At 41.6% G+C, this 27,348-nt stretch overlaps 1 protein-coding gene across 1 annotated transcript; it reads left to right on the top strand.

Moving 5' to 3' along the window:
• On the top strand, positions 1-23,269 carry gpatch1 (G patch domain containing 1). The gene is given in 21 exon segments (XM_051944143.1): positions 1-139; positions 2,285-2,419; positions 2,862-2,947; positions 3,037-3,197; positions 3,709-3,806; positions 4,538-4,596; positions 10,168-10,410; positions 10,802-10,883; positions 10,886-10,951; positions 14,742-14,821; positions 14,902-15,118; positions 16,251-16,592; positions 17,459-17,637; positions 18,082-18,209; positions 18,380-18,468; positions 18,706-18,881; positions 20,125-20,425; positions 20,518-20,592; positions 21,176-21,282; positions 21,354-21,478; positions 23,127-23,269. Coding segments are annotated over 21 exon segments (2,853 nt in total). The 5' UTR covers positions 1-69; the 3' UTR covers positions 23,161-23,269.
• Positions 23,270-27,348: the final 4,079 nt, after the last annotated feature.

The raw sequence follows: 27,348 nt of genomic DNA, 5'->3' as shown, positions 1-27,348 counted from the left end.
GCATTTTCGACACTTCGCTTTTTACAGCAGGGTTTGTCCGTGTGCAGACGCCGTAGTTGTAGTTTAAACATGGCGTCGGACAGCGACAGCGACGAGGACTTTGTGACTTACGGGACTCCTCTGGAGCCTCTGGAGGAAGGTAGAGTTGGTTTACCGCCTCCGTTAGCGGCTCTTCTGCGCAACTTTACTTTCTGGATGTTTAGTTTGAAGATAAACGATCTGTGGAGGTTTATTTAGGGATGCTAAGCTAACTAGCAACTAGCTAACTACTAGCTCCGAGCTGCTAGCTGAGCGCCTGGTCCGTGAAGGAGACTTCATTCAGTTAATTTAATAGTATTACCCGGGACACCGTTTAATATTATCATTATTTAATATTATCATGGACACCAGCTGAATGTACGGATTAAAGATTAAGATGTTTAAGAATCTATTATGTTGAAATATCAGTTCAGGTTGCAAGTTATTCTCAAAGCTACAAGTCATCTCCTAACAGCTAACTTTATTTATTTATCATGAGTCACACATCAGAATGATTATTAAACCAGAAATGTCAAATAATTTATATATATTTAAATGTTTGTACTTTTTTATTCTGTCTATTAAAAAGGGAACAAACTAGTTCGAGTTTAAATCTGAATGTAAGTAGAAATCTGTGATGTTATATTTCAGATCTATGTTTGCAGTTATTTACTGTTTATTTAATCGATTGTTTTTCTCTTTACTGCAGACATTTAGGCATACAAATACCTTTTGTAAAAGACTGAGATTGTTTATATATACACAAAACTAACTGCATAATGGCTTAGGTTGTCTTAGGCTTTTATACCTCATTTATGTAAAATAATGAGATTGTTTTTATAGTATATATTTACGCAAAACTAATAATGTTGAGAAGAATGTAAATGAGCTGTTATGTTTGATGAAGAATGTATTTATTTCTGACAGATTTTTTGTTTCATGGAAGGGAGAGATGAGCTATCATATATGTTTATACCTTATTGTATTGTGTTGTTATGCTTGTGTTGTTTGTTATTGATTGTCTTTGTGAAGGTGTTATGTTGTGTTGTATGTGCATCTTGTTCTGTGTTGAGTTGGTGTATTTGCCTTTGTGTAATGATGAGTTTAGATCCCAGGAAGAATAGACACTGATTTTCAGTGACTAATGGGAATCTTTATAAATAAACAATAAACAAACATTTAGGCCTGTAAAACCCACTGCTGCAAAAATACAACAAGTTTTTATCATTTTAAACTATCTATCTGTCATTTTTGCTCATTTTTTTTTTATCATTTTCTATTATCATATAATACATACTATGATATATTTAATTTATTTTGTGCAGTTTTATTTATTTCATTTTTAAAAATGTTTTTTATATTTCAATTTATATCTTATTATTTATTTACTGCTTTATTTTATGATATCTTTTCTATGTTTGGGTATATATATACATATTTATACATGTATATACATATATGTATAGATATCGAGAGAAAGAGAATTTTAGCTTTCTTTTATTCATTTTTTGCAAATTTTTCTATATTTAAGTTTATATATTATTAACATTTATTTTTGTTTTATTGTATTTTTCTAGTATTTTCTATGTTTGTGTTTGTATGTATATTTAATTTTAGTTTTCTTTATTTTTTGCTCATTTGTTCCGTATTTGTGTGTTACGGGGTTAAAAGCTTTTTCCTCTCTGACTATTATTGAGCTAAACCAGAGAACCAAACTATCACAGTTTGTCTTTTAGAGTCAGATTGTTTTCATTGTTATATCATGACTTTGCACTTTTCAGAAATTTTATTTGAACTTTTTGCGTACAATTTAAGCTTGTGAACTCATAATTTGACTTTTTAGTTTAGAAATTAGAATTTTTATCTGAATATTGGGACTTTGTGACTCAGAATTTTGACTAAAAATAATAATTTTCTTTTTATTTCTTTTAATGTGGAATTTTTAAGTCAGTATTTTAACATTTCGTACCATAATTTAAAGTCATAATTGTACATTTTTTACACAGAATATTTAATTTCATCTGAATATATTTATTGGTATGTCAAAATATGTACAGTAATTAAATATATATTTTAGTCGTGACTGGATTTTCATCTTTATTCTTTTTCTGAGGGAAATGGTCTGATTTTAATAAATCCATATTTTCCAGACTCCACATCAGTAAAGCTGCAGCGGATGCTTATTTTCTGTTAAAGGTTGATCAGTGAGAGGATGAACTTGACGTATTTATCTGTTCTAATGTCTGCTTTGTTGTTTTCTCTGCAGACGAGCCGCTGAAGAAGCCCATCCCGCTGCACGAACAGACGGTGAAGGATGAGAAAGGCCGATACAAAAGGTTCCATGGAGCGTTCACTGGAGGCTTCTCTGCCGGTTACTTCAACACGGTCGGCTCTAAAGAAGGTCAGGAGCTCTCACTGCTGCTTCTTTTTAGTTCACATACGTAGGAAACAGCAGAGATTCAGATAAAAACATTAGAAAAGAGGTGAAGAAACTGATTTATTCTACAGAGGAGCAATGGAAAAGAAAACGTCCAAAAAAAAGCAGGCGGGTCTAAAAAAAAGACAAGAAAAAGACACAACAGGGAATTCACTGATCAACACAAGATGCTTTGTTACAGACTGGTTTAGAAACGGGTTTCAAACTGGTTTTAGACTGTTTTGAGCTGGTTTTAGACTAGTTTCAGACTTGATTTTAACGGGTTTCAAACTGGTTTTAGACTGTTTTTATGAGTGTGTTTATTAAAGAGTCACAGATGTTCTTCAGTGTCTGCAGCTGTTTTTGTTCTTTCTTTAAAACTTGGGTCCAGACCACATTTATTAATTTGGTTTCTTCTCCTCTTCAGGCTGGGCGCCATCATCCTTTGTGTCGTCACGGCAACAGAAGGCGGGGAAACAAAATGCGAGACCAGAAGACTTCATGGACGAGGAGGTAAAAGCTCCTGCAGAACGTTCTCTGATGACCTTGAAGCATCTTTTCTGTTCAGAGTGATGCTGGAGCTGGTGTTTGTTGTTTGTCAGGATTTCAGCGAACACGGAATCGCCCCCAGAGAAATCACCACCAGCAGCGAGTTCTCGTCCAGCCGCAGAGACGAAGCTGCAGAGAAGGCGAAAGCCGTCAGCGCTCAGGCCGCTCTGATACCTGGAGACACGCTGCTGGAGGAGCTCATCGCACCTGCCAGGTAACAAACGCAGTTTAAAAGAGATGCAAAACGAGACAGAAAAGAACCAAAGAAAGACAAAACGACTGAAACAAGACACAATATTTCTAATATGAGACACACAAATGACCAAAATGAAATAGAAACAACTGAAATGAGACAGAAAATAACCTGAGAAAGACACAAAATGACTAAAAGAAGACACAAACGACCAAAATGAGACAGAAACGACCAAAATGAGACAGAAAAGAACCAAAGCAAGACACAGAATGACTAAAACAAGAAACAAATGATGAAAGTCAGACAGAGAACAACCACAGAGAGACACAACACAACTAAAACTAGACAAAAACAACCAAAGAAAGAAAGATTACCATCAAAATGACACACACAGTGACCAAAACCAGACAAAAACCACAAAACTGAGACAAAACGGACCGAAAAGAGACGCAAAACAAGACATACACCAGCCAAAATAAGACAATAAGTTACCAAAATGAGGCAAACGAGGTTTGTTGGTTTTGTGTCTCAGGTTGTCCATCGGGGTGGAGCTTCTGAGGAAGATGGGCTGGAAGGAGGGTCAAGGCGTCGGGCCCAGAGTGAAGAGGAAAGCTCGGCGACAGCAGACGGGTGAGTTTTTTTCCAAACCAATGTCTTAAAGGTTCCTGAAACCTTCAGCAGCAGAACCAGAATGAAGAACCACGTCCTGAACAGGCGTGAACTAACCGTGACGTCACCCGTTGGTTTGAACGCTGAGAAAATGAAGCCCGGATTTTGCTACTTCCTTGTTGCCATTTTGGATTTTTTGGAGCCAGTGACGTAAAAAGCGTCATCAAACAGACTGGACCGGAGAGCAACTAGGGGCAGGACCAGTCTATGGGGGGGCAGACTGAAGCCAGACTGCTGAAAGCCTCTAAAGGATCTGTCAATCATTCCAGACAAGACTGTCAATCAAGTATAGCCACGCCCCCTGGCTCCGCCAACTTTAACGATTTATTTAAAATTCAGTATTGATTTATTTTAAGATCGGCCACCTGATCTCTCATTTTGACCATGAAAACTAACGGGAAAAAATCCTGAGCTGTAGAACATCAGTCTATCAAATTTTATTTTTTCCAGAAATGAATTGGGGTCTATGGAGAAAAAGCTTCTTGGAGCCAACCCTAGCGGACGGCGTGATATTGCAAGTTTTTGACACTTCAGGGTTGACTTCATTTTTGTAGCCTGATGCTGCGTCCATCTTTATATACAGTCTGTGGTCCTAAAACTAGTGGAGGCTCTGAACGGTTCACTTTATCCAGAATCTCATCTGTTCCTTCTTATTCCTGCATTAACATTAACAGTCTTCTTATTCCTGACAGATGGTGGAAGCAGAGTGTACGGCTGTGCGCTGCCCCCTGCTGGTTCGGAGGATTCAGAGGTACGACTAAAGAGGAACAGATCAGCTGTTTAATGAAAACGGTGACAGATGTGGATCTATAGTTCGTGTTTTAGTCACAGAGGAGAGAAACCAGAAAATATCCACACTGAAGAAGCTCCGGTCAGAGGATTGAAGCGGTTTTATTGTAAATTAGTCATCAAAATTAATCATTTATCAATATAGTTGGAAGTTTGTTTATTATTTTGCAGCTCATTGGTTCTTTTTTGCATCTCTGGATGATGAATAAATGATTTTAAAGACGTCTGTGGTGTTTTCAAAAACAAAACAATCGGTCACAATCAGTAGATTCATCAGTAAATATAGATTTTATAGTTATTTGTCTTGAATTCATGACAAAATCTGACATAACTCTACAAACAGACCACACCAGATCACATGGAGGTGAACTGGACTAGGACTGACTGTTAATTCCTTTAATTGTTTATTATTATGTCAAATATTTATCAGCTGTCAGGAAATGATGAATAATGCCGATCAGAATTTCTGTTTAGTCCAAAGAGGTTCAGTTTACGGTCATAGAGGAGGAAAGAAACCAGAAAATATCCACACTGAAGAAGCTGAAATCACAGAATTTAGACGTTTAATAAAGAAAACAATCAAAGGGATTAATCAGTTATCCAACAGCTGAAGATAAATGTATGAATTAATAATGAATCTATTATTACTTGCAGCTTTATTCGTGTAAAGCAGCTGATGAAATGATCACTTTGTGCTCCTGACTCTTTAAAAGGCAAATAAAAAGAAAAACAGGACAAATTAATTAAATAAAACAACATAAAAATAGAATATTTCTGAATTTTTAACATGTTCTACCAACTCAAAATGACCAAAAAACAGACAAAAACAACCAAAACACACCAAGAACGACACAATATTTCCAATACAAGGCAAATAAATGCCCGAAAATGAGAAACAAAATGACTTAACCTGACAAAAACAACCAACACGTGAAAGAAAACAACCAACATGACACGCAACAACCAAAACGAGACAAAAACCACAAAACTGAGACAAAAATGAACAAGAAGAGACGCAAAAAAAGACGTACACCAGCCAAAATAAGACACCGAGTTCTCAAAATTAGACAAATGAGGTTTTTGGTTTTGTGTCTCTGAGGTTTGTCAGTTTTGTGTCTCTGAGGTTTGTGGTTTTGTGTCTCTGAGGTTTGTGGTTTTGTGTCTCTGAGGTTTGTGGTTTTGTGTCTCTGAGGTTTGTCGGTTTTGTGTCTCTGAGGTTTGTGGTTTTGTGTCTCTGAGGTTTGTCGGTTTTGTGTCTCTGAGGTTTGTCGGTTTTGTGTCTCTGAGGTTTGTGGTTTTGTGTCTCTGAGGTTTGTGGTTTTGTGTCTCTGAGGTTTGTGGTTTTGTGTCTCTGAGGTTTGTGGTTTGTGTCTCTGAGGTTTGTGGGTTTTGTGTCTGAGGTTTGTCGGTTTTGTGTCTCTGAGGTTTGTCGGTTTTGTGTCTCTGAGGTTTGTCGGTTTTGTGTCTCTGAGGTTTGTGGTTTTGTGTCTCTGAGGTTTGTCGGTTTTGTGTCTCTGAGGTTTGTGGTTTTGTGTCTCTGAGGTTTGTCGGTTTTGTGTCTCTGAGGTTTGTCGGTTTTGTGTCTCTGAGGTTTGTCGGTTTTGTGTCTCTGAGGTTTGTGGTTTTGTGTCTCTGAGGTTTGTCGGTTTTGTGTCTCTGAGGTTTGTGGTTTTGTGTCTCTGAGGTTTGTGGTTTTGTGTCTCTGAGGTTTGTGGTTTTGTGTCTCTGAGGTTTGTGGTTTTGTGTCTCTGAGGTTTGTCGGTTTTGTGTCTCTGAGGTTTGTGGTTTTGTGTCTCTGAGGTTTGTCGGTTTTGTGTCTCTGAGGTTTGTCGGTTTTGTGTCTCTGAGGTTTGTGGTTTTGTGTCTCTGAGGTTTGTCGGTTTTGTGTCTCTGAGGTTTGTGGTTTTGTGTCTCTGAGGTTTGTCGGTTTTGTGTCTCTGAGGTTTGTCGGTTTTGTGTCTCTGAGGTTTGTCGGTTTTGTGTCTCTGAGGTTTGTCGGTTTTGTGTCTCTGAGGTTTGTGGTTTTGTGTCTCTGAGGTTTGTGGTTTTGTGTCTCTGAGGTTTGTGGTTTTGTGTCTCTGAGGTTTGTCGGTTTTGTGTCTCTGAGGTTTGTCGGTTTTGTGTCTCTGAGGTTTGTGGTTTTGTGTCTCTGAGGTTTGTCGGTTTTGTGTCTCTGAGGTTTGTGGTTTTGTGTCTCTGAGGTTTGTGGTTTTGTGTCTCTGAGGTTTGTGGTTTTGTGTCTCTGAGGTTTGTGGTTTTGTGTCTCTGAGGTTTGTCAGTTTTGTGTCTCTGAGGTTTGTGGTTTTGTGTCTCTGAGGTTTGTCGGTTTTGTGTCTCTGAGGTTTGTCGGTTTTGTGTCTCTGAGGTTTGTGGTTTTGTGTCTCTGAGGTTTGTCGGTTTTGTGTCTCTGAGGTTTGTGGTTTTGTGTCTCTGAGGTTTGTCGGTTTTGTGTCTCTGAGGTTTGTGGTTTTGTGTCTCTGAGGTTTGTCGGTTTTGTGTCTCTGAGGTTTGTCGGTTTTGTGTCTCTGAGGTTTGTCGGTTTTGTGTCTCTGAGGTTTGTGGTTTTGTGTCTCTGAGGTTTGTCGGTTTTGTGTCTCTGAGGTTTGTCGGTTTTGTGTCTCTGAGGTTTGTCGGTTTTGTGTCTCTGAGGTTTGTGGTTTTGTGTCTCTGAGGTTTGTGGTTTTGTGTCTCTGAGGTTTGTGGTTTTGTGTCTCTGAGGTTTGTCGGTTTTGTGTCTCTGAGGTTTGTGGTTTTGTGTCTCTGAGGTTTGTCGGTTTTGTGTCTCTGAGGTTTGTCGGTTTTGTGTCTCTGAGGTTTGTGGTTTTGTGTCTCTGAGGTTTGTGGTTTTGTGTCTCTGAGGTTTGTGGTTTTGTGTCTCTGAGGTTTGTGGTTTTGTGTCTCTGAGGTTTGTGGGTTTTGTGTCTCTGAGGTTTGTCGGTTTTGTGTCTCTGAGGTTTGTCGGTTTTGTGTCTCTGAGGTTTGTCGGTTTTGTGTCTCTGAGGTTTGTGGTTTTGTGTCTCTGAGGTTTGTCGGTTTTGTGTCTCTGAGGTTTGTGGTTTTGTGTCTCTGAGGTTTGTCGGTTTTGTGTCTCTGAGGTTTGTCGGTTTTGTGTCTCTGAGGTTTGTCGGTTTTGTGTCTCTGAGGTTTGTGGTTTTGTGTCTCTGAGGTTTGTCGGTTTTGTGTCTCTGAGGTTTGTGGTTTTGTGTCTCTGAGGTTTGTGGTTTTGTGTCTCTGAGGTTTGTGGTTTTGTGTCTCTGAGGTTTGTGGTTTTGTGTCTCTGAGGTTTGTCGGTTTTGTGTCTCTGAGGTTTGTGGTTTTGTGTCTCTGAGGTTTGTCGGTTTTGTGTCTCTGAGGTTTGTCGGTTTTGTGTCTCTGAGGTTTGTGGTTTTGTGTCTCTGAGGTTTGTCGGTTTTGTGTCTCTGAGGTTTGTGGTTTTGTGTCTCTGAGGTTTGTCGGTTTTGTGTCTCTGAGGTTTGTGGTTTTGTATCTCTGAGGTTTTGTGGTTTTGTGTCTCTGAGGTTTGTCGGTTTTGTGTCTCTGAGGTTTGTCGGTTTTGTGTCTCTGAGGTTTGTGGTTTTGTGTCTCTGAGGTTTGTGGTTTTGTGTCTCTGAGGTTTGTGGTTTTGTGTCTCTGAGGTTTGTGGTTTTGTGTCTCTGAGGTTTGTCGGTTTTGTGTCTCTGAGGTTTGTGGTTTTGTGTCTCTGAGGTTTGTCGGTTTTGTGTCTCTGAGGTTTGTCGGTTTTGTGTCTCTGAGGTTTGTGGTTTTGTGTCTCTGAGGTTTGTCGGTTTTGTGTCTCTGAGGTTTGTGGTTTTGTGTCTCTGAGGTTTGTCGGTTTTGTGTCTCTGAGGTTTGTCGGTTTTGTGTCTCTGAGGTTTGTCGGTTTTGTGTCTCTGAGGTTTGTGGTTTTGTGTCTCTGAGGTTTGTCGGTTTTGTGTCTCTGAGGTTTGTGGTTTTGTGTCTCTGAGGTTTGTGGTTTTGTGTCTCTGAGGTTTGTGGTTTTGTGTCTCTGAGGTTTGTCGGTTTTGTGTCTCTGAGGTTTGTGGTTTTGTGTCTCTGAGGTTTGTCGGTTTTGTGTCTCTGAGGTTTGTCGGTTTTGTGTCTCTGAGGTTTGTGGTTTTGTGTCTCTGAGGTTTGTCGGTTTTGTGTCTCTGAGGTTTGTGGTTTTGTGTCTCTGAGGTTTGTCGGTTTTGTGTCTCTGAGGTTTGTCGGTTTTGTGTCTCTGAGGTTTGTCGGTTTTGTGTCTCTGAGGTTTGTCGGTTTTGTGTCTCTGAGGTTTGTGGTTTTGTGTCTCTGAGGTTTGTGGTTTTGTGTCTCTGAGGTTTGTGGTTTTGTGTCTCTGAGGTTTGTCGGTTTTGTGTCTCTGAGGTTTGTCGGTTTTGTGTCTCTGAGGTTTGTGGTTTTGTGTCTCTGAGGTTTGTCGGTTTTGTGTCTCTGAGGTTTGTGGTTTTGTGTCTCTGAGGTTTGTGGTTTTGTGTCTCTGAGGTTTGTGGTTTTGTGTCTCTGAGGTTTGTCGGTTTTGTGTCTCTGAGGTTTGTGGTTTTGTGTCTCTGAGGTTTGTCGGTTTTGTGTCTCTGAGGTTTGTCGGTTTTGTGTCTCTGAGGTTTGTGGTTTTGTGTCTCTGAGGTTTGTCGGTTTTGTGTCTCTGAGGTTTGTGGTTTTGTGTCTCTGAGGTTTGTCGGTTTTGTGTCTCTGAGGTTTGTCGGTTTTGTGTCTCTGAGGTTTGTCGGTTTTGTGTCTCTGAGGTTTGTGGTTTTGTGTCTCTGAGGTTTGTGGTTTTGTGTCTCTGAGGTTTGTGGTTTTGTGTCTCTGAGGTTTGTGGTTTTGTGTCTCTGAGGTTTGTGGTTTTGTGTCTCTGAGGTTTGTCGGTTTTGTGTCTCTGAGGTTTGTCGGTTTTGTGTCTCTGAGGTTTGTGGTTTTGTGTCTCTGAGGTTTGTCGGTTTTGTGTCTCTGAGGTTTGTGGTTTTGTGTCTCTGAGGTTTGTCGGTTTTGTGTCTCTGAGGTTTGTGGTTTTGTGTCTCTGAGGTTTGTGGTTTTGTGTCTCTGAGGTTTGTCGGTTTTGTGTCTCTGAGGTTTGTGGTTTTGTGTCTCTGAGGTTTGTGGTTTTGTGTCTCTGAGGTTTGTGGTTTTGTGTCTCTGAGGTTTGTGGTTTTGTGTCTCTGAGGTTTGTGGTTTTGTGTCTCTGAGGTTTGTCGGTTTTGTGTCTCTGAGGTTTGTCGGTTTTGTGTCTCTGAGGTTTGTGGTTTTGTGTCTCTGAGGTTTGTCGGTTTTGTGTCTCTGAGGTTTGTGGTTTTGTGTCTCTGAGGTTTGTCGGTTTTGTGTCTCTGAGGTTTGTCGGTTTTGTGTCTCTGAGGTTTGTCGGTTTTGTGTCTCTGAGGTTTGTGGTTTTGTGTCTCTGAGGTTTGTGGGTTTTGTGTCTCTGAGGTTTGTGGTTTTGTGTCTCTGAGGTTTGTCGGTTTTGTGTCTCTGAGGTTTGTCGGTTTTGAAGACATGGACACGTTTCTGCTGCTTACTTCCTGTTTTCTTCTCCTTTCAGGACGATGACGAGGACTTTGCTCCAGAAAATGTGACTTTTGCCCCAAAGGACGTGACTCCGGTGGACTTCAGTCCCAGGACGGGGGTCCAGGGTCTGGGGTACCGTGGTCTGGACCCGGGTCTGGCCTTGTTGGGCCGTGGAGCTCCAGAACACATCGACCTGTTCAAACCCCAGTCTGAGGCCAGGAGTCGGCTGTTTGGAGACGAACGCAGCGGCACCAGGAGAGGAGGCGTGGCCGGACAGGTGAGGTTCTTACCTGGATGTAGACCTGTCACCTGGTCTCCTTGGAATCACCTGGACACTTGTACAGAAAAGAGTCCAGGTTGTTTTCTGCTGCAGCTCCTCACATAAAATGCGGTCAAATGTTCACAAAATCTAGAGGAAGAACATGAATGTATGAAGAACTTTCACTCACAAATTTCTAATTTATGTGGTAAATGTGCTAAACAATAATGTAAAATGCCAAAATTATGATATAAAAATGTAAAATAATGATTTAAAAGTTAAGTTTCAATATTATGAATTTAAAAAATGTAAATTATGATCCTTAAGTGGTAATTCTGAGATAATAAAAGGTAGTTAACAGGTCATTACCTCCTATCTGGATGACTCGTATCACGTGTCCGACCTGCAGGCCTTCGGCGTCGGAGCTCTGGAGGATGACGATGATGAAGACGTCTACCACCGAGACTCCATGTCCCGGTACGACTCGGAGCTGGGGGGGAGGAGCCTGGAGACGGACTGTACGGATGGACGGCCCCGCAGCAGTACAGCAGGAATAAAGGTAAAACAACGCCCCCTACAGGATAAAAGTAAACCAGCGCCCCCTACAGGATAAAGGTAAACCAGCGCCCCCTACAGGATAAAAGTAAACCAGCGCCGCCTACATGATAAAAGTAAACCAGCGCCGCCTACATGATAAAAGTAAACCAGCGCCCCCTACAGGATAAAAGTAAACCAGCGCCCCCTACAGGATAAAAGTAAACCAGCGCCGCCTACATGATAAAAGTAAACCAGCGCCCCTACAGGATAAAAGTAAACCAGCGCCGCCTACATGATAAAAGTAAACCAGCGCCGCCTACATGATAAAAGTAAACCAGCGCCCCCTACAGGATAAAAGTAAACCAGCGCCCCCTACAGGATAAAAGTAAACCAGCGCCCCCTACAGGATAAAAGTAAACCAGCGCCGCCTACATGATAAAAGTAAACCAGCGCCCCCTACAGGATAAAAGTAAACCAGCGCCCCCTACAGGATAAAAGTAAACCAGCGCCCCCTACAGGATAAAAGTAAACCAGCGCCGCCTACATGATAAAAGTAAACCAGCGCTGCCTACATGATAAAAGTAAACCAGCGCCCCCTACAGGATAAAAGTAAACCAGCACCCCCTACAGGATAAAAGTAAACCAGCGCCGCCTACATGATAAAAGTAAACCAGCGCCCCCTACAGGATAAAAGTAAACCAGCGCCCCCTACAGGATAAAAGTAAACCAGCGCCCCCTACAGGATAAAAGTAAACCAGCGCCGCCTACATGATAAAAGTAAACCAGCACCCTCTACAGGATAAAAGTAAACCAGCACCGCCTACATGATAAAAGTAAACCAGCACCCTCTACAGGATAAAAGTAAACCAGCACCGCCTACATGATAAAAGTAAACCAGCGCCCCCTACATGATTAAAGTAAACCAGCGCCGCCTACAGGATAAAAGTAAACCAGCGCCGCCTACATGATTAAAGTAAACCAGCGCCGCCTACAGGATAAAAGTAAACCAGCGCCGCCTACATGATAAAAGTAAACCAGCACCCTCTACAGGATAAAAGTAAACTAGCACCGCCTACATGATAAAAGTAAACCAGCGCCCCCTACATGATTAAAGTAAACCAGCGCCGCCTACAGGATAAAAGTAAACCAGCGCCGCCTACAGGATAAAAGTAAACCAGCGCCGCCTACATGATTAAAGTAAACCAGCGCCGCCTACAGGATAAAAGTAAACCAGCGCCGCCTACATGATAAAAGTAAACCAACACCGCCTACATGATAAAAGTAAACCAGCGCCCCCTACAGGATAAACGTAAACCAGCGCCCCCTACAGGATAAAAGTAAACCAGCGCCCCCTACAGGATAAAAGTAAACCAGCGCCGCCTACATGATTAAAGTAAACCAGCGCCGCCTACAGGATAAAAGTAAACCAGCGCCGCCTACATGATAAAAGTAAACCAGCACCGCCTACATGATAAAAGTAAACCAGCGCCCCCTACAGGATAAACGTAAACCAGCGCCCCCTACAGGATAAAAGTAAACCAGCGCCCCCTACAGGATAAAAGTAAACCAGCGCCCCCTACAGGATAAAAGTAAACCAGCGCCCCCTACATGATAAAAGTAAACCAGCGCCCCCTACATGATAAAAGTAAACCAGCGCCCCCTACAGGATAAACGTAAACCAGCGCCCCCTACAGGATAAAAGTAAACCAGCGCCCCCTACAGGATAAAGGTAAACCAGCGGCCCCTACAGGATAAAAGTAAACCAGCGCCCCCTACATGATAAAAGTAAACCAGCGCCCCCTACAGGATAAAAGTAAACCAGCGCCCCCTACATGATAAAAGTAAACCAGCGCCCCCTACAGGATAAAGGTAAACCAGCGCCCCCTACAGGATAAAGGTAAACAGGCGCCCTCTACATGATAAAAGTAAACCAGCGCCCCTACAGGATAAAGGTAAACCAGCGCCCCCTACAGGATAAAGGTAAACCAGCGCCGCCTACAGGATAAAGGTAAACCAGCAACCCCTACAGGATAAAGGTAAACCAGCGCCCCCTACATGATAAAGGTAAACCAGCGCCCCCTACAGGATAAAAGTAAACCAGCGCCCCCTACAGGATAAAAGTAAACCAGCGCCCCCTACAGGATAAAGGTAAACCAGCGCCCCCTACATGATAAAGGTAAACCAGCGCCCCCTACAGGATAAAGGTAAACAGGCGCCCTCTACATGATAAAAGTAAACCAGCGCCCCCTACAGGATAAAGGTAAACCAGCGCCCCCTACAGGATAAAGGTAAACCAGCGCCGCCTACAGGATAAAGGTAAACCAGCGCCGCCTACAGGATAAAGGTAAACCAGCAACCCCTACAGGATAAAGGTAAACCAGCGCCCCCTACATGATAAAGGTAAACCAGCGCCCCCTACAGGATAAAAGTAAACCAGCGCCCCCTACAGGATAAAGGTAAACCAGCGCCCCCTACAGGATAAAGGTAAACCAACGCCCCCTACTGCTGCAGTACACCAAGAATAAAGGTGTAGCCAACAATTCTAGCTGTTGTGTTTAGGGTACACCAGGGGTGTCAAACATGAGGCCCGTGGTCCAAAAGTGGTCCTCCAGAGGGTCCAATCCGGCCCTCAAAGTGTAAAAATTCCAGAGAAGACATTAACTGCAGATTGTAAATTAGTAAAACTATAAATTTAAAATCATTTCTAGACCATAACAGGTTGTTTGGATCATAAAGTAAAATACTAGATTCTTTGTTCGTTGGTTGTTTTGTGTCTCATTTTTAGAATATTTTGTCTTGTTTCTTTTTTTTTTTTGACCGACATATCTTTTGTCTCATGTTTTTGTCGTTTTATGTTTTCTTTGTCTCACTTGTTGTTTTTATCTTTTTTGTCATTTTGTTTCCTGCTTGCCATTCTTGTTTTTGTCGTTTGTCCATTGTTTTGTAGTATTGTAACTTTTTGTCCGTTTTTTTCTGGGTTTTTTTGTGTCATTTCTTCGTTTGTGTCGTTTTTGACTTTTGTCTTGTTTTTGTTGTTTTTTGTATTTTTTGTCTTCTGTGGTTCTGATCCTCCAGTAAATCCTCCATGGTTCAGGTCCAGGTGACTAAATTGTGTTCCTTTGTAGACACACTGTGATCTGGAAGTTGTAATGTGGAAATGATAAACTGAGGATGAATGTTGATCAAACTGAATTTATTTTTCTTTATAAATTTCAGGTTGTTCATGATGTTGTGTAAAAAGATAATTCCTTAAATGTGAACATTCTGCACTAAAACAAAGGAACCATCAGGAGTTGTGGTTATTAGAGGTTATTATGCTGTGGTTTTACTGCTTTTACTGCTTTTACTGCTTTTACTGGTCCAGTCCACTGGAGATCAGACTGGACTGGATGTGGAACCTGGATTGAGATGATTCTGACAGCCCTGCTCTAGAACTTAGTTAATTTCTTCATAGTTCTTCATAGTTGTGGTTTGTCTTTTCTCTGTTTTGGTTATGTTCTGATTTCTGTTTGCAGTTTTGTTTTTTTATTTATAATATTTTTACAGCAGATTTAAATTGAGTCTTCATTGACAAGAAGAGTTAAGTTTTGGGTTTGAAGGATCTCACCGTTAGCTAGCTAGCTGAAGGATCTCACCGTTAGCTACCTTGCTAACGGTGAGATCCTTCAAACCCAAAACCTAACTCTTCTTGTAAATGTAGATCAAACCAAAGGCGTGGGTTGTGTGTAGGAAGGACAGAGTAACGTCCCTGAATTAGCCTGAATACAGAGTTTACCGATGTTGACCAAAGTTCAACCTTTTCTTGTTCCCAGACAGAAGCAAAGACGCATCGTACCTCGGCAAGATCCTGGAAGGATTCACTCTGGCCCAGAAACCAGAAGAGGAGAAAACCGTGAGCATCTCCAGAATGTTTCAAACATCTCCGTCTGTATCTGGGTTCAAAGCTCTGCTCATAGCTCGGTGTTTTTCCAGATCTTCCCTCCGCCGTCGCTGCCCAGAGACTACCGTCCGGTCCACGGTTTCCGTCCGGCGGTCGAAGTCTCTCGTCTGTCCGGCGTCAGTCCTGCTCTGGCCGAAGCACTGAGGACCTCCAGAGGCCACATGGTGAAAGAAGAACCTCAGCAGGGAGGACGACACCAGCTGGACTCTGGACAGAGGAGGACACTGCTGGGAGAGGACGCGCTGCAAGGTGGGTCAGGTCGCCCCCTACAGACTGCACAAGGCATTACAACACAGTCTGACCAGGATGAGGGTTGATCAGGACATGAGTTTAACTGATCAGCTTTAACCTCAACCTGATTCTCTGTTTGTATCTGCTGTTACACTGATGTCAGTAAGGGGGCTATTAATCAACAGCAATATTGATCAATAATCAGTTAATTGAGAACTCATTTTGAGCACAGGTGACATTTGTCTTTGGCTGATATCCCTGTTTAGGTCATCAGTTGTTACGTCAACTGTTATAGGAACATAAAGTCTAGTCGGAAGTCATTAACGTCCTCGGAAGTCTTGGTCATGGTGCCCCTTCAACAGCTAAACTCATCCAGGTCCTGGTGATTTTAGAAGTCCAGCTAGTTTCTACCAAAGCTCCTACAATTACAAGGTGGAACATTTCAGTTCATTAATCACTCCATTAGTCTTTGTCATGGTGCCCGTTGCTGCTAAACTCCCACAATGCTCTCTGCTTTAACTGTAGTCTGAGTGACGCCTCCTCTGGTCTCTACAGGATTAAACAGGAAGAGGGGAACCAGGTTCTGCTAAACTCAAAAATTTGGCCAAAAAAATCTTCCAATTTTTCAAGAAAAACTCAAAATTGATCTAAAATCCTCAAAACTTTTTCTTTTCTCAGAATTGTCGAAATTGAGAGACTAAAAACATCTCGACACTCATCCAACATGACTCCAGTGTTTTATATCAAAAGTGACTCGAAACTTGTCCAAAATGTCTCCCACAGTGCTCTCTGCTTTAACCTCCTCTGGTCTCTACTGCATTAAACAGGAAGAGGCTCCACCTGGTGGAACAACCAGGAACTACAGCTGATCTGTGGTACTTGACGTGTGTTTTATGAAACATTTCCTGTCCTGGTTTGGTGAAGATTAGATGAACTTTAGAGGCTGTGATGAAGTAGTTGGTTTGTGTTGTCTGATAAAAATCCTTCCTCCTGAGTTTTCATATCCAGCCTTTAAACCAACATCTCACCAGGAGGTTTCAGGACACGTTTCACAAACTTTCTTGGAAACCTTCAGCAGCAGAAAATCTGACAGAAGCTCTGAAGGTGTTTGTCCAGAATCAGAACCAGATCCTGTTTTTGTCCTGATTAGGTCCTAGTTCGGTCATGGAGCTGCTGAGACCTGAAGACCGGCAGCGTCTACTGAACCTCCGCAACGCCTCCAACCAGTCCTCCAACCAGTCCTCCAACCAGTCCTCCAACCAGTCCTCCAACCAGTCCTCCAACCAGTCCTCCAACCAGTCCTCCATCCAGTCCTCCACCCCTGAGTCTCGGGTGTCGGTGGTGTCCTCCGGCCTCCAGCAGCAGCAGGAAGCTCTGGCAGCCTGGAGAGGAGTCCAAACATCTACACAGACCTTCAGACCGTTTGAGAAGAACCCCAGCAAGCAGGAGCGATACGAACTTTACCTGAACCGCCTCAAGCAGGGAGACAAAGGTAGGACGTCCACATGTCCCAGAATGCACTGCTGGAGTTCAGGAGGAGACTGAAGAAGGATTGATGGAAACTAAGACGAAGTTTAGACGAGTTCCAAACGCTCAATCAACAAAACAGTCTGTGAACTAAAAGCCTCAGATCAACCCTGAACTAGGTTTTATCTTAACTAAGTTTCATCTTAACTAGGTTTTTATCTTAACTAGGTTTTATGTTAACTGGAGTTTTTGGTCTTTTCCAGATTTTGTCTTCATGTTTTAGTTTTCATCTTATCTCGTTCTTGGACTTTTCAGATTTGTGTCTGTAGTTCATTATCAACTTCTTTTTAGACTTTTCTATGTGTCTTAAGTAGTTTTCAGTCATGTCTAGTTTTAATCTTTTGTACTATTTGTCTTAACTAGTTTTTTTTAATTTACCATAAATAGATTTGGTTTAACAAGTTTTTGTCATAAATATTTTTTGGTCTTTTCCAGATTTTGTCTCTAGTTTATGTTTTTAACTAGTTTTCATCGTATTTAGTTGTTGGATTTTTCAAATTTCTGTCTCATATGTTTTGTCTTCACTAGTTTTTGTCATCAGTTGTTTTCGCCTTTTCTAGTTTTGTTCTAGACTAGTTGTTAATAGTATCTAGTTTTGGTCTTATCCACCATTGGTCTTAACTAGTTTTAACAAATTTTTGGCCTTTTCTACTTTTTATTATATCTAGTTTTTGTCTGAAGTAGTTTTTAGTCACATGTAGTTTGAATCTTAACTAGTTTTTGTCTTAACTAGATTTGATTTTAACAAGTTTTTGTCTTAAATAGTTTTTGGTCTTTTCCAGATGTTGTCTTTAGTTTACGTTTTGTTAAACCCTGATCCGTCCCCCTCAGACGCTCTGGACCGGAGTCTGGACCCGGCCATGACGGAGTGGGAGCGCAGCAGGGAGAGGGACGAGTTTGTCCGGGCCTCCATCCTGTACCGACCCAGCTCCTCCTCACTGTCGACCCGCTTCACCAGAGCCCAGCACCAGGAGGACGAGGACACGGTGGAGGTCAGCCGGGACCAGGAGGTAGGAGGACGTCATCGGGGTTATGATTGGTTATTATTGATCTCAGAGTGATGGGAGTTATTGATTCATCTGTTTCTGGTTCTGGTATAAACTAGGCTTTGTCTTCACTAGTTTGCAGTCGTACCTAGTTTTAGGTTTGACTAGTTTATTTTTTGTCTTAACTAGTCTTTAGCCTTTTCAGGTTTTGGTCTTAACTAGTTTTAATTTTTGGTTGTATCTAGTTTTAATCTTTTATGGTTTTGGTCTTAACTAGTTTTTGGTCTTTTCCAGGTTTCGTCTTAACTAGCTTATGGTCCTATCTAGTTTTTGGTTTTATCTACTTTTGGTCTTATCTAGTTCATGTCTTTACTATTTTTAGTCATATTTAGTCAGTCTGATTGATTGATTGATTGATTGATTGATTGATTGTACCAGCACTAGACATCAGGTGTGTTTGGTTGCCAGGGCGACGTTGATGACAAACAGGCCGCTGTGACGATGAAGATGTTTGGAAAACTGACCAGAGAGACGTTCGAGTGGCATCCAGACAAACTGCTCTGCAAGAGGTTCAATGTGCCCAACCCGTTTCCAGGGTAACCACCCAGAACCAAACAGAACCACCATAGCAGACAGAACCAGACACATCACACAGAACCAAACACATCACACAGAACCAAACACATCACACAGAACCAACAGAACAGAAGCTAAACCCAGCCGTGTGCTTGAGTCTGGACTGATTCTGGTTCTGATGGTTCTGCAGGTCTGGGACGGTCGGTTTGCCCAAAGTGAAGAGAGACAAGTTCTCTGTGTTTAACTTCCTGACTGTGGCTGAGAGCAGAGAGCCGACAGGTGAGTCCTCCTCAGGTGTGGCTGTGATGTCACTACATGAGCTGCTCTGTCATTGGACGATTCGGTTGTTTACAGGAAGTGACCGGATCGACTGTTTCCTGTCAAACTGAAAGCAGGTTTCTATGAAGTAACGTAAAATAATCCATCTGTTTTTACTATAGCTCTGTAAAAAGTCGTGTTTGACGTGTTTGTCCTCTACATCTCTGACCACTGACTTCTCCTCCTCTATGTTCTCAGCTCCTCTGAAGCCTCCAGAGTCCATGAAGAAGTCCAGGTGGGACGTTTCAGAGCAGCAGAAGAAGGAGGAGGACCCTCTGAGTGAGATGCTGAGCACTGCACGAAGCCAGACTGAGACCAGAGCAGAGAAACCAGCATCTGTAGCAGCTTCACGGTCCAGCAGCGAGCAGACGGAGGTGAGAGGAACCAACTGTGAACTTATGGGTCCTTCAGAGGGTTAGCGTCCGTTACTGCAGCAGATGAACCGTCACTGAAGGACAGGAAGGTTTAACATCAGCTGTTTGACTTGGATAGTTCATGTCTTAACTAGTTTTGGTCTCTTCTAGTTGTTAGTCGTGTCTCGTGTTGATTTTTTCTATAATAATATAAATATCTAATAAAAAAGCATTCTAAAAGTACACTAAGGTTTAAATTAAAAGTGTCATGAAGACGATGTTCGATGAATCTCTGTGTGGATATTTACACGTATGACCTGAAGGACACGTCTGTTGTGTTTAGACAGAATATTAATTACATATTTCTGTTATTGCATCAAAACACAGAGAGAAGATCAGCGTTATGTCGTTAAAGGAGAAGGTCTGAGTCATTTTAAGCTCATTCAGGACAAATTTTAGGTCATTCTGGAAAGTTTTGGTTGATTTTTAACAAACTTTCAGTCGTTTTGGATCATTTTCTGAGTCATTATGCTCATTTTAGCTGGTTTTGGTCATTTTATGGATCATTCCGAAGAAATTTTGAGCAATTTTGGATCAATTTTAGGACATTTTAGATTTTTGTTTCTGTCATTTTGAGCAATGAGTAACTATGCATGTTTTAGCTCATTTTGGACAATTTTTTTCAATTAGTTTCGAGTCAGTTTAGACCAATTTGAAGTTGTTTTAGCATTTTTTTGTCATTTTGGATGATTTTAGCTGATTCTGGTTATTTTATGGGAAGTTTTGAGTCACTCTGGACTAATTTTAAGTCATTTTAGATATATTGTTGTCATTTTGGACGATTTTGAGTCATTATACACATTTTTAACTCATTTTTTGAGTCACTCTCAACAAGTTCAGAGTCATTTTTCACGTCTTGGCTCAATGTGGACAGTTTTTGGGTCCTTCTGAATTAGTTTTGAGTCAAATTTATGTCATTTTAGCTGTTTTTTGGGGGGTAATTTTTGATGATTTTTGAGTCATTATGCACATTTTAGCTGGTTTTGGTCATTTTATGGGTCGTTCTGAGTAAGTTTTGAGTCATTTTGAATAGATTTTAAGTCCTTTTGAAGTTTTTTTGTCTGTTAGATCAGTGATTTATGTAGTTATTGATCATGAAGAGCTGTTAGAATTCTTTAGTTCTAAAGGCAGAACATTGTTTGACCTGGTGAAGATCGATGCACCTGAAGGGCCGTGATTCACTCTAAAGACTTTGTTCATCCAGGTGAAAGCAGCAGATCAGAAGAAGAAAGAAGGTGATGAAGACCAGGAGGAGGAGGAGGAGGAGGAGGACAGGCCTCCCATGGATCTGTTTAAGGCCATCTTTGCCAGCTCGTCTGAGGAGAAGTCCTCGTCTTCATCGGAGGGAGGGAGTGACGAAGAGGATGGAAAGATGGACTCACAGCCTCTGAACCTGTTCAGCATCTCCTCAGCCACCTCCTCTTCAGCTGCTTCCTCCTCCATCACCTCCTCCTCCATCACCTCCTCCTCCATCACCTCCTCTGCTGCTTCCAGTCAGCTCCCAGGTGATCCACCTTCAGGTTCTTCTGTCGTCTTTTTGCTGTCTGAATGCTGCTACCAGGTGTTGTTCAGACTCTAACTTTCCTCTTTCCTCCAGTTTCCTCTGCAGCTTCGACTCAGCAGGACGACGAGGAGTTTGGTCCGAAGCTGCCGCCTCCTTCAGCTGCTCTCAGTGAGTTTATCTCAGCAGAAAACACTTCATTCATACTGTAAGCTTCTTCATTTGTCCTCCAGGTTTGAGTTGAAGCGTTAGTGAAGGAGAAACTTCATTTATAAGCTGCTGGTCAAAGCAGTGTTTAAGGTTTCCATCATACGTCACTAGTTCAACAAGTGGTCTTTAGTTTTTATGAAGGGTATGAGCTTTCACACTGACCGGCTGGTTTTATGGTTCAGAGGATTCAGGATTCCTTCAAGTTAAAGACCTCAGAAGCAAAGTACAGAAAATACCTGAAAACAGGGAAACAGGATTGAAACAGAACGGTGAACATCAGAGCAGAACTCACCACAGTTCTACTAGAAACAGAATTTATCCTCCTGGAACAAACTTTCACTGGATGAACTTCTACCGACTGCAGGAAGACTTTATTCTGTTCTACTTTGGTTCTTCAAGTCTTTTGTGCATCAGATTAAAATGTTCACTTCAATATTTAATGATTCCTCTTTAACTTTACACCAAATCTACCAAAGTGAAGGAACGTTTAAAGGAACACTGAATGTTTATAAAATGTGGACTAACCTGCTGTTCTGCTGTTCAGCCAGAGGAGGCGCCACCTCCGTCAGCGAGGAGCAGAAACCCAGCAGGAGGAGCAAAGACAAGAAACACAAGAACAAGAAGCAGCACAAACACAAGAAGGATAAGAAGGTAGAGACATGAAACGATCACAAACCAGCGGCTGCTCTTTACGGCCACTGAAGCTTCTGTTTCCTCTGCAGAAGAAGAAACACAAGAAGCACAAACACAAAGCGAAGCAGCAGAAGAAGAAGGAGACGGACAGCAGCTCAGAGGACAGCGAGGAGGAGGACGATGGACAGGTGTCCACGGACGAGCTGCTGAAAAGGTAAGAAACATCTGAACCTGGACACAACAGTTCTCCCTCCGACTGTTCACAGCCTTAAAGCCCCGCCTCCATTCTGAGGCGTCCAATGGTTTGCCAGAACCTTTGCTGTGCATGGAGGTGAACCCAGCTATAGCTAGCCGGTACCGCTCCACCTCCACCAGCTCAGCTTCCTTCCCCCCAGTGAGGTGACGTTCTACCAGAGCTAGTGTCCACCACCAGGGGGCGCTGCTCCTTCCTGCTCCGTAGAGTGCCTGTATAACCAGAGTACCGACAACTGGGGATTTGACGCCATTTTGTTTCCATTCACTCAATATGGGACGCGCAGCGCGAGGTGCGCATTCACGAAAACTATGGATTGTTTACTGATTTCAAGACATGTTTTGGACAAAATAATTTACTGGCTTGTTTTGTCTGGATGTCCAAGGTTGGATTATGGCCGTTTTGTGGAATATTTTCATCTGTGACTAGTTTTGAGCCTTCAAAGGTGAGTTGTGCTGTTTACGTTATTTGCTGTTTGTCGGACAAATGTGTTTATATTACCCGCTGTGGTAATCACATCTGAAAGTGGTTTATACCGGCGGATTCATGAGAATCTAAGCTTTCCATCGGTGTATAATGTTTCTATCATCGAGTTTGCAGCTTCGGTCAATTTAGCAAAATACGTTTGCACATCTCAAGACGGCCCGAATACGGAAGTTTAACGGGTTACGGTACCCAACAGTCACCAGTAACACATTTCCATGCATGAAAATGGTCAAAGTCAAAATAACCACAGCTGCCTAAAATCACATGAAACTTTTCTATCTGTCATTCACCCATACATCATAACATGAAAGCACATACATGGGACTAACCTGGCACAAAAACCATGAAGTCGGTTTCCATCCCACTCTCCGGACTTTATTTTACCACAGTTTCATTCTTTCACTATTACTGGGAAATCTAAACATGTGTGATCCCTTCTCTGATCGATTTGTGCACCCAAAGACACAACAGCCCGTCATTTTTCAGGTATTTATGAAGCCAAAAAAGACCTAGAATTACTCTCTGCGGTGTAAACAACGTTAACAGGAAAACCCGGCGTTCATGAATTGGAAACAAAATGGCTCCTATAGATCACATGACCAAACTTTTTTGGACCCGTCATGTCACCACTCTGATATACAGGCACTCTAGCCGGTACCGCTCCACCTCCACCAGCTCAGCTTCCTTCCCCCCAGCGAGGTGACGTTCCACCAGAGCTCGTGTCCACCACCAGGGGGCGCTGCTCCTTCCTGCTGCTGTTTCCTGCCCAGTGATTGTTGGTCCTCCTGAGATCAGTCATGATGGAGTTTATCTGTCTGATGTAGAGCTGCAACGATGAACCAATCAGTCGTCCACTTTTAGATTAATATCAACTGTTCTGATGCAGATTCATTAGTTTGAGTCGTTTTTAAAAATAAAAACAGGATAAATTCTCTGACTATCCTGATTGTGTTTAGTGTCTAAATACAGAATTTCACCTCAAACCACAAATAAACAGAACAAAGCAGTGATTTCAGTGTCTTTTGCTGCTTCCAGACATTCACACTGTTAGTTTTTAAGCATCTGTGTTTGGTTTCAGATTGAATCGTTTTAATCTCCGTCTTCGTGTTTTCTTTCCTTCCAGACTGAAGAACATTCGTTCCCATCAGAGCTGGTGAATCAGCAGCAGTTTGTCCTCTGTGAGGACCGTCCATCAGCTGACCGGCATCGTTTTAACAGCCTGCTCTAGTTTTAAACGATGAATAAAACGTTCATTATTAACCCTCATGGTGACGTCTGAGGTTTTATTATCTGATGCTGCACAAAAATCACATCAGAAAATCCTCCACGGAACATAAAGAAGGTTCTTTAACGTGAAGCAACAGGGATTTAATGTGGACAAACTGGTATTTAGAGGGTTTAAATCCTGGAATGAATGAATATCGTTATTGATGGAACGTTTTTAAAGAAATGGAAAAAATGTTTCTTCAGAATATTCACATAAAAATCAACCAAAATCCAGCGAAACTCGCTGGATTTTGGTTGATTTTTATGTGAATATTCTGAAGAAACATTTTTATTTATTTTTTTCCACCAGAAAATGTTCAGAGATTTCCCAAAAATGTTGGAAATGTGGACGTTTCACTGTGAAAATATCTATTTTTCACACTTTAAAACGGGTCAGTTTGACCCACAGGACGACACAAGGGGGGAAAAAACATCTCAGCATTCAGTGTGTGGAAGAGAATTCATTTTTTGTTCTTTACTAAAATAATAATAATCTTCTGGCAGTTTGTGACGCTCAGATTCTGTCCTGAAGGTCGTAGATGTGAAGTTTTTGATCAGAATCGGTGATAACTGACACACTGATGATTCAATGAATTCCCTTAACCTGCATTATTTCACCAGCATTTTTTATTTACATTTTAGTCATAAAAACAGCCGGAGCTTTCTGTAAAAAATGCCATGAACGAGTTCAAAATGAGAAAATGAATGAACATTTGGTCGTTCTGATCAGAGCTCATGTTAGTTTCATGATTTTTGTCCTTTTTAAAATTTACGTGAAACTGCAGGAAAATAATAATGGATCAGAATCAGTGCTATTGGTAATCAATGATAAATTCCAGACTGCAATGTCTAAAAAGATTGTTGTCAGATGTTTTTTGTTTTCGTTGTCCTCATCTGTTAACAGACATTTAAAAAGGTTTCAGTCTTTAAATGACTGAATATCTGGAAGTGTGTGATCAGGAGGGAACAATCTGCTCAGTGCAAGTAGAATATATGTTTTATTGTTAATCATTAACATAGAAACTGGCATTTAAATAAAATAAAATAAATATTTGGTGGTTATGATCAGGACTAATGATGCTTAAAAATGTACTCAGTGAAAATACAAAATATTATTAATGTTTAATGGTAGTTTCTGTTAAATACAAGAAGGAAGGAAATGAAGGATTGGTGGAGGACTGATATTTAGTGAAATTAATTTAAACTAGTAGTCTTTATCAGTGGAGGCTCCGTTTCTCCCTGAATCCTTCACTACGCAGTAAGAAGCCGTTTGTCCCACTGCCCATGGTACATCAGCTTGCCATGGTAACTGCCGCCGCTAACAACTAGCGGTGTCTTCAAGCTCAAAAACTTTTTGTTTTTTTCCCAAAAGTTTGGATTAATGTCGTCTATAAAGCTGGACCCTCTGTCGGTGGAGGATCCTTCAGGAGGTGGAGAGGAGCAGAGCGGAGGGTGGAGCCCTGAGCCACAGGTAGAACACCGGAAAACTTTTGCCTGGGGACCAGACAGCCTTTATATTGTGTATTACAAATACACATAAAGTTAGGGTGACCATACGTCCTCTTTTGCCCGGACATGTCCTCTTTTGAGAGGCTGTCCGGCCTGTCCGGCCGGCGTTTATAAAGTCCTTCAAATGTCCGGGTTTTTGATCTTGCCTGGCTTGAGCGCGTCACAGACCAGTGTAGTGTTGTGACGTTCATGAACGAACTGGTTCTTTTGAACGGCTCGTTAACATGAACGATGGGAACCCAGTCGCAGCTGGGAACCGTTCTTTTTTCCCCCAGTTACATGGGGAGAAGCACAGCCCAGCTGCGCGGTGCTTATTAGATATGCAAATAGCGTCACGCCACGTTGTGCATGCTGCCTTCACGTGAGTGCGCCAGTAAAAAAATAAAACAACAACAACAACAACAACACAGAAACAGTGAACGCCCCCTGCCTTGGAGAGCAGCAGCAGCAGCAGCAGCAGCGAGCGGTCTGAATGAGGAGGAGGAGAGTCCATGGGCGTAACGGACGCGGGGTACGCGTGGGACATGTCCCCCGCACTTTCCACATCTGTCCCCTCTGTCCCCCGCACTTTTTTTCAGCCCTTACAACAGCTAAACCCGTTATTAGCATCCAGTAACGTGTTTTCCCGAGCCGTCTTTGAATGCACCATGAGCGCATGCTAACGCAGGTGTTCCACAGGAGACGTGCTGCTGTGCTGAGCAGTGCTGAACGTGCGTCTGGAGTAATGTTTAGCAAACCAGCCAGAGCTAGCAAGAAGCAAAAAACTTTACACAGTTTTTTCCAAACAAACCGTGTAAGTTGTGTGACAACAATGTTAGACTTGTTAGCTAAATGATGACAAGGTAAAATGTGGCAATATATCAATACGTTAAGCTAGTTAACAATAATTTAAATGTGGTTGCCTCTGTTACATTACTGCTAATTAGTTTATTCTTGGAATAAACCCAGTCCTCTTTCATTTCTGGGCAGAAGATGTGCTCACAATTGCTCTCCATGTATTTAAGTCTTTTGGTCCCTAAAGAGGAGAGTCAGGGAGGAGAAAAAAGAATAGACTATCTATGGTATAAATTTACAACTATTTTTACTGCTTCTCTTTCTAATTCTATCTCAGAATTTTGATTTTCAGATTTTTTAATGATTATTTCCATAACAAAGAGCAGAGTCAGGCAGGAGATGGACCAGAGGCAGTAATGTGACCATGCAGGGTCTGCAGAGGGGGAAAAAATATGTATCTATGGGTTAAAGTGATTTTGAGGTTAAATTCTACTGCAGTTTTTACTCTTCCTAATGCTATTTCAGAATTTTTCTTACCACATTTTTTATGTTTATTGCCATAACAGAAAGAGCAGAGTCAGGGAGGAGATGGATCAGAGGCCAGCAGCAGGGACAAGGGTGTAGGGTCTTTACAGGTAAGGAGAGATTATAACTTCCTGAAAATAAGATATCTATTGCAGGGAGAAACCAGGCAGTACTGATCATTTCATGTTCAGTGTTTGGCTCCTTTGGCTACTCGTCCAGTAGATGTTCAAGGGACATTGTTGTCAACTCAACTAGAGTTTGGCCACTAAAACTTTAGATTTTATAGTTTAAAGTTTTATACTTTATAGTTTAAAGAACTAGCCTAGTTGGTCCCCTGGTATTGCACTGTGGCTGTTAGGGATTATGTGGTTCTTTAGCCACTAAGGACGGTGCAATTAAATGTAAAAGAATGATAAATCGCTCTGAAAAATTTGTCCCCCTCACTTCTGACATGGTGGTTACGCCCACGGGAGAGTCAGTCCGTCGTCGTTGACAAAATGAGCCAATTGAGGAAATGAAGCAGCATTTGGATGCACTTTTCTCTCGTGGCAGACAGTAAGGGTAAATGCAGTATCTGTCAAAAAAAATATTTCTAAGTCAGGCTCCACAAATAATTTGCACAGACACCTGAAAACTCAACATTCAACAGTAAAAGTGGCAGACTTTAAAATCTAATTCACACGTGTCAAATAAGGTTATAATCAATATTTCAGAAGAATTCAAACTCATATTGGTGGGATATCTAAACTCATTCCTCCCAGTGATTATTTCCAAGATTAAATTAGTTAAGGCCAGACTGGCTTTTTAAAATTTAATAAATATAAAAATGAGCCAAATGAGCCAGTTTTTTGAACGGCTCTTTGAAAGGAACGGCTCACCAAGATCCAGCTCCCCTCAAAGAGCCATAAATCCCATCTCTACTCAAAACAAGCTGTTTTACCTTCATCTAGGTGGCACCAATTGTAATTTTTTGAACATATTTAAATCATTTTATTTTTCCAAAAACAGTTAACTACATGTAATGTTTTTTCTGACATTTTACCATATTTTGGGGGCGATTTATTCGTAATTTTATGGTGATAATCAGATTATTGTGTTTTTTTAGGCAGTTTCATTACTTAAACTGTTATCCAGATTTGTTTGTTTCAGACTTAGGATATTTTACTGATATTCTTATATATTTAATTCTTTCACCATTTATTTTTCAGACATTCAAATTAACACGTATCTCAGCTGCTCACCGGTGTAAACGTGCTCACAATTAAACACAA

The sequence above is a fragment of the Acanthochromis polyacanthus genome, chromosome 2 (assembly GCF_021347895.1).
Source record: "Acanthochromis polyacanthus isolate Apoly-LR-REF ecotype Palm Island chromosome 2, KAUST_Apoly_ChrSc, whole genome shotgun sequence".
Classification (NCBI taxonomy): domain Eukaryota; kingdom Metazoa; phylum Chordata; class Actinopteri; family Pomacentridae; genus Acanthochromis; species Acanthochromis polyacanthus.
Note: the sequence above shows the minus strand (reverse complement) of the source record. Positions and strands in the feature narration are given on the sequence as shown.